The sequence below is a fragment of the Perca flavescens genome, chromosome 24 (genome assembly GCF_004354835.1).
Source record: "Perca flavescens isolate YP-PL-M2 chromosome 24, PFLA_1.0, whole genome shotgun sequence".
Taxonomy (NCBI): Eukaryota; Metazoa; Chordata; class Actinopteri; order Perciformes; family Percidae; genus Perca; species Perca flavescens.
The window spans coordinates 1,502,214-1,515,052 of NC_041354.1; the positions used below are offsets into that span (position 1 = coordinate 1,502,214).

Below are 12,839 nucleotides of genomic sequence, written 5' to 3' on the forward strand. Positions count from 1 at the left end.
TTGTTTCTCGGGTTTAAAAAATTAAAAATATTTTGTAATTAAATATTTACGTTTCAATTACTTTACTAAACTTGATTTAAATAATTTTTAATTTAAGAAAAAAAAAATTCGATTTTACATTTAAAATCAGACTTTTTGTCTGTACTTTTAAATTTTACATTCATTAAATGTAATCTCCTGTGTGTACTGTGTGTACCTGTGAAGCCAGAGGACGGTGGGTTGGGCTGGATCCTCTCCTCCGTGTTGTCCTGGATACGGTCCCACAGAGCCCAGAGGAATTGTGGGTGAAGGATGTAGAACGGTTGCTCGGGGCAACGAATCCGCTGCTCCACATATCCCGTAAACAGATCAAAGTCCGGCTGCCCGAACCACTGCACGCACACAACACACACACAGATGTTTCAGAGGGATTTAAATATTGATTTTTTTTCTGTAGATTAATTTTTTTGAAATAATATTCAAATTTTAGTAGTTACAACTGAGTTTAAAGTGTTAAAAAAATTTATATTAATTAATAAAATAAGGAATTAGATTTTTTTTTACATATTTTCAAATTGAATTGAATTTTTATACAACTTTAATCATTATTATTATTAATATGTTGTATTATTTTTAAACACTAACTAACTTGTAAGAAATGTAGTCACAACTGAATCTAACGTTTAAATTATATTGGTAATTAATTAAACAAAAAGGAATTTAATTTAATTTTCTGGTTTAACAAGAGTTAAAATAAATGTGTTTCTGGCCTCAGGGAGGTGTTTACATTAAGTTATAAAGAAATAAGTTTTTATTTATTGACATTAGTACATTTCATGCAGCAAAGTGCATCACAGAACAAAACTACAAATATGGCCGCACAATATGAGGAAAATAGGTCATCATATATAGAGCTCAACAGTGTGGTGGTGGAAGTAAAAATCCCATTTATTTAGGATTTAGATTATCAGCCATGAACCACCCGAGGTAGACTGACCCCGAGCTACGTGGTCAGTCTACCTCGGATGGTCATGCTTAGGATTGTGGGTAGTGTAGTACTTCGAACTACGTGGTTGTGTGACGAACGTTTCTGCTCCTGTAGAAGCTACAAGTCTGTATGAAATCAACCTTGTTTTTATCAGCGATCTTATGGAGAAAAACTACACTACCCACAATCCTTAGCCTAACAGCGACGTCTCCGATTGGTCCAACTAGCTGACCGAGCTTCTGCCATTGAAGTCAATGGGAGTTTCTGTACATGGTCTTGTAAATTTGCTTTTTTTGAAGTTTTAAAATGTTTTTTTTGCACCAAATCAAATGTTTTATGCTCAGTGTTCATCTCGTAGCTGGTTGTCATGGTTACAGACTTTTAAAACTCGTTATATCGGCAGTTTTATAAACGTCAATGAAACAAATTGAACGGGAGAAAAACAAACCACACAGAGCAGTTAAAAAAAGTGGTCGGTCTGGGTAGCACATCCAGTAGAGCGTGCGCCCCATGTACAGAGGCTCAGTCCTTGCCGCAGCAGCCGCATGTTCAATAACAACCTGCAGCCCTTTCATGCCTAAATCTGTCCTTTCAAATAAAAGGCCAAACAAGCATTAAAAATAAAAAATAAAAGTATGCAGTCTTCATTCAGTTTGACAAAGAAAAAAACAATTAGTAACACTGACAGAATAATGAGATTTAACATTACTACAAAATAAAATACCATTATAAAACAAATTACAAAATAAAAGCCTGGTTAAAAGAGATTTTAGTCTTTAGTTTCCCGTTTAAAAGATACGGAGGAGCGTGCCGTTCCCATGACCAGAGTAATAAAAGTAATAGATTACCTCGGTGAGGTTGGCAGAGTACCGAGCCGGGTCCCAGACGAGCAGAGTAACGTTACGATATAACGAGCTGCTGTTGAACGCGTGTTTGGGCCGAGCCACGATCTTAGAGAGAAGAGAAGAGGAATACTCAATACCAGCGCTGAACAAGTAATCAGATTACTGCAGGGAAAGTACTAATACTTCACTGGTAAAATACTCTGTTACAGTTACAGTCCTGCAGAGACAATGTTACTTCAGTCAAAGTCTGAAAGTATCATCAGGAAAACGTAGTTAAACTATTAAAAGTTAAGAAAGATACTCCAAACAGTTTAGAAACTGGACACGATCCAAACAGCCTGTCTCTCTCTCTCACTGTCTCTCTCCTTTGTCTCCCTCGGTCTCCTTTTTTTGTCTCTTTCTGTCTCTCTCTCTCACTTTTCTGTCTTTGTCTGTCTCTCCTTTGTCTCCCTCTTTCTGTCTCTCCTTTCCGTCTCACTTTTCCATCTCTCTCCATTGTCTCTGTCTCCCTCTTTCTGTCTCTCTCTCACTGTCACTGTCTCACTTTTCTGTCTCTCTCTCCTTTCTGTCTCTCTTCTCTCACTGTCTCTTTTCCTTTCTGTCTTTCTCTCCAACCAGTTGTGTGTTTAATGGTCTCATCTCAGCTGGACTCGTTATATTGTTGCTACTTTCATTTAGAATAAATGACAGTAGTAAAGGACAAGTACCTCAACATTTGGACTCAAGTACAGTACTGGAGTAAATGTACTTAGTTACATTTAGTCAGTCCCATGTATAACTGAAAGTGGGCGGAGCCTGCACCTTAAATAATGGAAAGTGGGCGGAGCCTGTACCTTAAGTATTGGAAAGTGGGCGGGGCCTGTACCTGGGAGTTGATGATGCGGATCGTGGTCTTGCTGCCCACGTCTCTCTCAAAGCCGAGGGTCGGAGCCGCATTGAAGCGAAGAACTGCATCATGGGAATCTGAGTCCGACAGGAGAGGAACAGAAGAAGAAGAAGGTGAGTGGCTCCATCTAGTGGTCCGAGACTCAAACTACACCTGCACCCATTGAGACAACTCACGGTTTAAAAAGCTTTTATATTTTTTATATCATATCATTTGTTAAATAATATGACCCAAGTTGAACATTTAATGTGATTATTTCTTAAATGTTAATATTTTTCACATAAGTTTTAATTGATTCCTTTAAAAAAATAAAGTAGTTTTACTGAATTATTTTTTTTTGTTTAAATTGCTCTTACATCTACACTCAAATGTTTAAAAAGCTATTACATTTTTATTTTTATATAATCTCATTTTGTCAGTTAGAAAATGTATATTTTTTACATATTTTAAATTGACTCCATTAATTATTTTTTATTCATTTATTTGAATGTAATTAAAAACCATAGTAATATTATTATTGTGTAGTTTAAATGAATGAATTTATTTATTTCAAGTTTAAATATCTTTAATACACAATATTATTTTTTATAATATTTTATTTAAATATGACTGAAATTAAATTTCTTTTTAAAAAAAAAAAATGATTTATCTCAAGGATACATTAAAAATACAATTAGTAATTTAGTTAACTTATTAATTAGTTGTTTTAATTACATTTTTTTATTTTAAATATTATTGAAATTTAATTGCCTTTGATTTAATCTTCAACATTGAAAACATGTAATAGTTTGATAAAATATAAAATTAGTAAAAACAAATTAAATTTAATAAAATATTTTTTGTAAGAATATTTCTTAATAAAATAATATATTTTTTTAACTATAATAAAAATAAAAAACATTCTCCATATTTGAGATGTTTTAGCGTCTCACCGATCTCGGCTCCCAGCCCCGAGTTGAGGACAGCGGCGGATGACATCACCACAGCGCAGCGCTGGAACTCAGACGCCTGGAGACCCTGCAGGGAGACAGGAAGTTACTTCACTATCCTTTTCAACCTGGAGCCTTTAGTCCCATCTTTTAGTGTCCAAGTGACTGATGGGAACCAGACTCCATGTAAATAATCATGACTTTTAGTGTGTATAGAGCCAGCATATCTCCACCAGACTCCATGTAAATAATCAGGACTTTTAGCATGTATAGAGCCAGCATATCTCCACCAGACTCGATGTAAATAATCAGGACTTTTAGCGTGTATAGAGCCAGCATATCTCCACCAGACTCCATGTAAATAATCAGGACTTTTAGCGTGTATAGAGCCAGCATATCTCCACCAGACTCCATGTAAATAATCAGGACTTTTAGCGTGTATAGAGCCAGACTCCATAAATAATCAGGACTTTTTTACCCAGACTCCACCAGACTCCATGTAAATAATCAGGACTTTTAGCGTGTATAGAGCCAGCATCTCTCCACCAGACTCCATGTAAATAATCAGGACTTTTAGCGTGTATAGAGCCAGCATATCTCCACATGTAAATGTGTGAATTAAAGGTTTATTTCAACCAAATCAGAGTGGTGATTGTTGGAACAGTGCAAAGATGAACCAAGACGGCTTTTGGTAGTTTTATTTAGTTTCTGTCCACTTTGAATGAAGTGTGTTTTATGAGGATAAAAGTCCTGATTATTTACATGGAGTCTGGTGGAGATATGCTGGCTCTATACACGCTAAAAGTCCTGATTATTTACATGGAGTCTGGTGGAGATATGCTGGCTCTATACACGCTAAAAGTCCTGATTATTTACATGGAGTCTGGTGGAGATATGCTGGCTCTATACACGCTAAAAGTCCTGATTATTTACATGGAGTCTGGTGGAAATATGCTGGCTCTATATACGCTAAAAGTCCTGATTATTTACATGGAGTTTTCGAAACTCTGGTTGTCTGGCCCTTGGTGGGATTCTCATTTTTCCAGTGTGGCCCTCTGGGAGAATGAGTTTGACCCCCCTGAGCTAAGGGGTCCCTGGCCTAAAAGCAGACCCCTGCTTTAGTGGACACCAACTGAAGCTGAACATTTGAAAACATGGTCAAGATAAAACCCTGAAGTTACCTGTGAAGGTATGAGCGCGGCCCAGCCCAGACTGAGGAAGGGCTCCTCGGTGCCGTCCACGGTCTGGACCCTGGTCCGCTTCAGGTCGCAGTACAGCTGGGGGGCGCGGCGGGCGCCTAATGGCCCCAGGGGGCGCAGCCACGCACCTTGCTGGAGGAGGGAGCGCAGCTGCAGCTTCATCACCTTCTGGAGACGAGGACTCAGCATCGCAGCGCTCAGGTTCCCGCTCCACAGGCCCTGCAGGATCTCCTCAGACCTGGAGGTAGATCAGAGTCTTATTACACCAGGATCTCCTCAGACCTGGAGGTAGATCAGAGTCTTATTACACCAGGATCTCCTCAGACCTGGAGGCAGATCAGAGTCTTATTACACCAGGATCTCCTCAGACCTGGAGGTAGATCAGAGTCTTATTACACCAGGATCTCCTCAGACCTGGAGGCAGATCAGAGTCTTATTACACCTGGATCTCCTCAGACCTGGACCTGAGGTCTTAGATCAGAGTCTTATTACACCTGGATCTCCTCAGACCTGGAGGTAGATCAGAGTCTTATTACACCAGGATCTCCTCAGACCTGGAGGTAGATCAGAGTCTTATTACACCAGGATCTCCTCAGACCTGGAGGCAGATCAGAGTCTTATTACACCTGGATATCCTCAGACCTGGAGGTAGATCAGAGTCTTATTACACCAGGATCTCCTCAGACCTGGAGGCAGATCAGAGTCTTATTACACCTGGATCTCCTCAGACCTGGAGGTAGATCAGAGTCTTATTACACCTGGATCTCCTCAGACCTGGAGGTAGATCAGAGTCTTATTACACCAGGATCTCCTCAGACCTGGAGGCAGATCAGAGTCTTATTACACCAGGATCTCCTCAGACCTGGAGGCAGATCAGAGTCTTATTACACCTGGATCTCCTCAGACCTGGAGGCAGATCAGAGTCTTATTACACCTGGATCTCCTCAGACCTGGAGGTAGATCAGAGTCTTATTACACCTGGATCTCCTCAGGGATCAGAGTCCACCAGGATCTCCTCAGACCTGGAGGCAGATCAGAGTCTTATTACACCAGGATCTCCTCAGACCTGGAGGTAGATCAGAGTCTTATTACACCAGGATCTCCTCAGACCTGGAGGTAGATCAGAGTCTTATTACACCAGGATCTCCTCAGACCTGGAGGCAGATCAGAGTCCATCACGGAGATAGTTCACTAAATAGTGTGTGTCCCTGTCTGTGTGTCCCTGTGTGCGTGTCTCTGTTTGTGTGTGTGTGTGTCTCTGTTTGTGTGTGTGTCTGTGATGTGTGTGTGTGAGTGTGTGTCTCTGTGTGTGTCCCTGTGTGTGCGTTTCTGTGTGTGTCCCTGTGTGTGTGTTTCTGTGTCTCTGTGTGTGGCCCTGTGTGTGTCTCTGTGTGTGTGTGTGTGTGTGTGTCCCTGATGTGTGTGAGACTGTGTGTATACCATGTTGTAGTAGTGTTTGAATTCTCCACGGTTAATTTCATTCACTATATATAGTCCACTAAAAAATACCCACAATGCACTGCTACCGTAAGTGTAATCACGATGTAGCCCACATTTAACACGCCTATATTAGATATTTAGGGAGCGGAGAAAAGGGAAGGATAGAAACCAGGAAGAGGAGGCAGGGATGGATGGGAAGAAAGGAACAGAAAAGAAAAGCAAGACTGGGAGAATGAGAGGGAAAAGAAAAGGATGGATCAGAGGAGGGAAGGAGAACAGAAGAGGAAGGGAGGAAGAGAGCAAGAAAAGATTAAAGTCATGCAAGAAATAAACTAAATTTCCGAGAGAAAAAAATCTCTGAAATTGAGAGAAAGAGATTAAAGTTGTAAAAGATGACAAAATATCCTGCAGATAAGACTCAAATAATTAGGGAGGGAGGGAGGATAAAAGAAAAGGGAAGAAATGAAGAATGGGAAGAAGGTAAAGTAGGGAATAAATAAAAAAGAAAGAAGTACTTAGGGAAGAAAGTAAGGAGGAAAAGAAACAAGGATGAAGAATTATATAAGGAAGAAAGGAAGTACCTAGGGAAGGAGGAAGGGAGAGAAGGAAGGAATGGAGGGAGGAAGAAAGGATGATTCAGAGGAGAAACTAGAAAACATTCCCATTTAAGAAGCTGGAATCAGACAAGTTTGACTGATTTTACAGAATCATCTCAGCAGCTCTACACTACCCTTCAGCTTGAAGGAAGGAAGGAAGGAAGGAAGGAAGGAACGAAGATAGAGACAGGGAGAAGAGACGGAGGGAGGAAGGAAGGAAGAATGAAAGGAGGGAAGGGAAGGAAAGGGAAGAAGGAAGGAAGGGAGGGAGGGAGGGAGGAAGTACTTAGGGAAGGTAGGGAGGAAAGAAGGATAAAAGAAAAGGGAAGAAATGAAGAATGGGATTAAGGTAAAGTAGGGAATAAATAAAAAAGAAAGAAGTAGTTAGGGAAGAAAGTAAGGAGGAAAAGAAAGAAGGATGAAAGAAAAAGGAAGGAAGGAATATATAACGAAGTAAGGAAGAACCCAGGGAAGGAGGAAGGAAGGAAGGGAGTGAGGGAGGGAAGGAAAGAAGGAAGGGAGGGAGGGAAGGAAGGAAGGAAGGAAAGGAGGGAGGAAAGAAGGAAGGAAGGAGTACCTAGGCAAGAACGTAGGGAGGAAAGAAGGATAAAATAAAAGGGAAGAAGGGAAGAAGGGGAAGGGGAAGGAAGGAAGGAAGGAAGGAAGATTTAGAGGAGAGGAGAAACTAGAAAACATTCCTATTTAAGAAGCTGGAATCAGAGAAGTACCTGATTTATTTTTACGTATCTTTTAACCACGTTTAGTTTTTCTGGGTCAGAATATTAAAATAAAACCGTGAGACACTTTTGTCCCTTTTCACGAAGGTCTCTTTTCCCTGCGTCTTTTAAAGACATTTTTGTTGTCGTTTTTTAACCACGTTCTTTGAAGATTTCTCCGACATTTCTGTCTCTTTTCTCTCCATGTTTTTGTCTTTATAACTAAGTTCTTTTGTCAATTTGTTTCTTCAAATGGCACTAAAATTGACTAAAACACCCAAATTTAATGACAGTAGTGAACTGATTATTTATTGTACTTGTGAACAGCGCCGTAGGGAAACATTCACGTTATTGTTTTATTTTTTTATAATTTGGTTGAAAGAAATCCAAATTTCTGATGTAGAAACTTAGAAAATGGGTCAGATTTGACCCGAGAACACCAGGAGGGACAGTAAATGTGAACTTGTCTGCTTGGTCTTTGTTTTATCTTTATCTCTTTTATTATTTATACATTTAAAGTGTTCGAGTGTCGAGAAATATGCCCAAATATTGCCAAATGTATTCTCGTTATTATTCTTATTATTAAAGTACATTTAAAATCCTCCATTGTTGCTTAACTAAGACGTGTTAGTGCTGAACACTAAGTGCATTTTAAGAACTCTGAACATATGTTTTCTTAACCCTCATGTTGTCCTCAAGTCAAGATCAAAACGTTTTATATCAGAAATTTGAGTTTTCTTTTGAGCAAATTGTCAAAAGAAATAATGTGGATACATACAGCGCTCTGAACATGTTAAATTAATGTTCAGGTCACTACTTTCATTGAATTTGGGTGTTTTAGCCAATTTTATAGCATTTGAAAAAAGAAAATGATAGAACATTGAAAAAAAAGTCGACAAAAAAAAAAAAAAAAAAAAAAAAAAAAAAAAAAAAAAAAAAAGAGAAAAAATTGCCCAAAACATCTACAAAAATACCCTAACACCCCCCCAAAAAAAGAAAAGAAAAAAAAAGAAAAAAAAAGACAAAATTGCCAAAAACATTGTTCCTTTTAAAAGAAAACCTTGCAAATAATAATGCCAGACTGATTTGTGCATATTTTGTCTTGGGAAAAGAATAAAAATAAAAAAGTGTCAGAAAAAGCTTCTAAAACGCAGGAATAAAATAAAAATGTAATCAAAAAAAAATTAATTTTAAAATGGGGGAGAAAACTAATGGACAAAAAAAAAAAAAAAAGTCGACAAAAACATCAGAAAATTTGACAAAAAACGGAGAAATAAAAGTGACAAAAATGTCGGAGAAAGCTTCTAAAACGCAGGGGGGGAAATAATCGACATGTGTCGCAAAAATAACAAAATAAAAATAAAGTTTAAGTTTTAAAGTTCGGTGGAGAGGAAGCCAACACGAGGGTTAAACTGAACTAACATTCAGAGTTGGGCTGCAACAACGAATCGATAAAATCGATAAAATTCGATTACTAAAAAAGTTGGCAACGAATTTAATTATCGATTCGTCGCGCAACTGTTACGACACCTAGTCGCGAAGATAAAAAAAAAAATTGAGTTGAGCGCAGAGCAGCGCGGAGCGAAAGAAAAGAAAAAAGAGCAGAGCGGGGTAGAGGAAATACGGAGAGAGACCGGAGACGTAACGTTGTTCTGAAACACTCGGCGGAGGCAGAGAAATCAGTACGACCCAAGTCATCCAAGGTGTGGGAGCATTTCACACTAAATAAATCAAAAAAGCGACACGGCATGGCACGGGCGCACCGCGGTGATGAGTCAGCACCTAAAACGTAAACATGTTGGAGTCCTTGATGAGGAGGAAGGGAGTTCAACAGCAGGGTAAAGTCACTACACTATCCTCCTTCTGTTCCGGTCTGAAGGGAGGAACGCATCCCCCTCCAGTAGCTCTTCTGGTGCTGCTGTTTACTCGTTATCCAGCTGACTAGCATGACAAGCTAGCGTTAGCTCGGTAATAACAGTAATAAAGCAGGGGGGGTACAGTTTACAAGACTAAAGACACGGTTTTATTCACTCGCCTTTTTTGGCCCATTAATTTTTCAATGTGTTGTCATGTATATATTATGTGCTTTGTCCCATATCAGTTATTGTTGACAAATATATTACTGTGTGGTGTATAAATGAACTTAACTTGCACTTACTACAATGATGGTAATAATTTAATGAATAAGTGTGTGTGTGTGTGTGTGTGTGTGTGTGTGTGTGTGTGTCTCTGTCTGTATCTGCTATTTGGGTTACTTACCTTTACACAACTATTAACTAAAACAACAAGTATGTATGTATTGAGTTGGTGTAAAGTAATGCTTTTTTTTTTATCCGATTTATCGCTTAATCGAAAAAAGAATCGACAGATTAATGGATTATTAAAATAATCGTTAGTTGCAGCCCTAATTCAGAGTAAGTTAAAAGCTCCTGATTGGGTTTACCTGTAGTGAGTCCTCTCTCTCTGGTCCGTCTCCGGGACACCAGTGGGTCTCAGCATCTTGCGGTTCAGACCAGACAGCATGCGGAGGGTTTTGGCTCTGGTGAGTCCGGCCTCGGCGGCAGATCTGGGGTCCAGGATGTGACAGAACAGCGACAGGAAGAGGAGGAGCCAAGATAGTAGCACCAGCAAAAGCCACTTCCTGTTCGGCTTCATACTGCAGATAAAAAGTTACCCTTTTAAGTTTAAAAGATAACTTCAGTTTTTTTATTTTTTCAACCCACCAGACTCCATGTAAATAATCAGGACTTTTAGCGTGTATAGAGCCAGCATATCTCCACCAGACTCCATGTAAATAATCAGGACTTTTAGCGTGTATAGAGCCAGCATATCTCCACCAGACTCCATGTAAATAATCAGGACTTTTAGTGTGTATAGAGCAAGCATATCTCCACCAGACTCCATTTTAGTAAATAATCTCCACCAGACTCCATGGGACTTTTAGTGTGTATAGAGCAAGCATATCTCCACCAGACTCCATGTAAATAATCAGGACTTTTAGCGTGTATAGAGCCAGCATATCTCCACATGTAAATGTGTGAATTAAAGGTTTATTTCAACCAAACCAGAGTGGTGATTTTTGGAACAGTGGAAAGATGAACCAAGACGGCTTTGGTAGTTTTATTTAGTTTCTGTCCACATTGAATGAAGTGTGTTTTACGATGATAAAAGTCCTGATTATTTACATGGAGTCTGGTGGAGTTTGGTGATGGTGATTTCGGGGCTGTTTCATGTTAAACTAAAAGGATCTTACTCTTTAACTAAAAGGTCCATCTCTGTAGGGATCCATCCCATAATGTTGTCAGACACTTAGAATAATAATCTGAGTCTGTCAGCGGCAAAAACACAACTTTTAGTGGACGCAAAGTAAAGTCACTAAGACAAAAAAACGTGCGTAAAGTTACCCTTTAAGTAGATTTTGATGCTGATACTAAAACTTACGCATGAGCAAGTACAAACACAGAAAAACTCCTGAATGTCCTTGAAACTGTGTTCCTGTTAATGTGTCCACCACCTCGCTGAATATTAAAGAGCTTCACTTCATTAACAGTCACACTGAGTTCAGCACTGATTCAGGTAACCATGGCAACATCACCACAACGCGACAACACAAACACTGAGTCAAAAAAAACACAACAACAACAACAGCAGAGCTGACTGAATCATGTCCTTTTCAAACTCACGTTGATCGATTCATTATCATTACTTTAATATTTCAGCACTTTGCGGGGGTTTAAAAGTTTCAAAATACAAGTCTGATGTTCTGCCACAAACACAGAATAATATAACATTGATAAATATCCTTATCAATCATGATGATCACCTTGTTTATCAGGTCATTATCCCGCAGCAGGAAACAGCAACCATCGGAGAACTCCGGGGGAGGAAAAAAAAGCTCCGGAGAAAACCGAGTGAACCCGAGTTTGAGTTTGAATGTTTCCAAGCGGCTGCAGGCGAAAAGTGAAGCCGAGATAAGAGCGCGGTGAGCGGGTAGACCCTACTGAGTGTCCGCGGAGAGAAGACGGTCCGACGGGGGATGCTGCCGGACACAGAGAGGGGAGGGGAGGGGAGGGCGGGCTGAATCCTCCAACGGTACACACCACCGGGAGCTACAATACTGCTTTCATAGACAACGGGATTCCGGAAGTAAAAAATCCCGTAAACATATCGGTATTGTCACGGAGAAATACTACATTACCCACAATACCAACGTAACCGCGAAAGCGGCTAGCTAGCTACCAACTGAAGTTTATGCAACTACAGTTTGCTCATTTTTTTTTGACCTTTTCAAAATATCTTTTTGAGCCGAATCAAATTTTTTATGGCCACGATCCATCTTGTAGCTGGTTGGCTTAATTCCAGGTTTAAAAGTCTTTTAAATCAGCATTTTCATAAAAAAAAAAAAGCAGATAAAATATAAAACAAGTACCAGAATCAAATGTAATAGTTAATCTGTGTTGTGATGAAATAAAACACCCGATGATTTAAATGCAAAGTCGCAGAGTGAAGCCTCCCGCCAATAAACCAGCTTCGTGTTCATTAACGGTTTTACCTGCAGCCGTTGGTCCTGATGTCCGCTCCTCGGGCTGTTTAACGGCTCCTTCTTTGTGGTTGTCTTTAAATCCAACTTGATACGACAATAAAACTACTACAGAAGCTCCATAAACTACAGAAACTAGCGACAAACACCGTAATGCTCCCACACACCGACCGTTAGAGCCGGACAGCCTCGCGTTAGTCAGACGTCGCGCCATTTTGATTGAAAGCACCGTCCGGAAAAGAGCGGAAGTCCCGCCCCCTTTTCCGTGGTGACGCTTGCTGTCCATCGACGTCTTTTTCCAACATTTTGTTGTTGTTATTGTCGTTTCTATATCTATCTATCTATCTATCTATCTATCTATCTATCTATCTATCTATCTATCTATCTATCTATCTATCTATCTGTCTAGTTTGTGTTGATATTCTGAAATAATTATCGTAACTGGACAGAAAAACATGAACAATACGTAATTTAAACAAAAAATAATATTGTTAGCATTCAACTTGATGGGCGTGCAAATAGTTTATATAGGTTTGTTTTTACAAAACACGCACGCACACACACACACACACACACACACACACACACACACACACACACACACACAGAAAATCACAGACACACACAGAAAATCACAGACACACACAGAAAATCACAGACACACACACAGACACACACAGAAAATCACAGACACACACACAGACACACACAGAAAATCAGA

At 39.5% G+C, this 12,839-nt stretch overlaps 1 protein-coding gene across 1 annotated transcript in view; it reads right to left on the reverse strand.

The window, feature by feature from the left end:
• The window catches only part of st6gal2b (ST6 beta-galactosamide alpha-2,6-sialyltranferase 2b), a 16,018-nt gene extending 3,676 nt beyond the window's left edge, over positions 1–12,342 (reverse strand). Inside the window, exons 1-7 of the mRNA XM_028571786.1 lie at positions 12,131–12,342; positions 10,022–10,234; positions 4,809–5,064; positions 3,631–3,715; positions 2,678–2,775; positions 1,816–1,917; positions 197–371 (exon numbers count right to left, since the gene is read on the reverse strand). Coding sequence (XP_028427587.1) covers positions 197–371; positions 1,816–1,917; positions 2,678–2,775; positions 3,631–3,715; positions 4,809–5,064; positions 10,022–10,233 — 928 coding nt within the window. The 5' untranslated portion in view covers position 10,234; positions 12,131–12,342. The remainder of the gene's footprint in view (positions 1–196; positions 372–1,815; positions 1,918–2,677; positions 2,776–3,630; positions 3,716–4,808; positions 5,065–10,021; positions 10,235–12,130) is intronic.
• Positions 12,343–12,839: the final 497 nt, after the last annotated feature.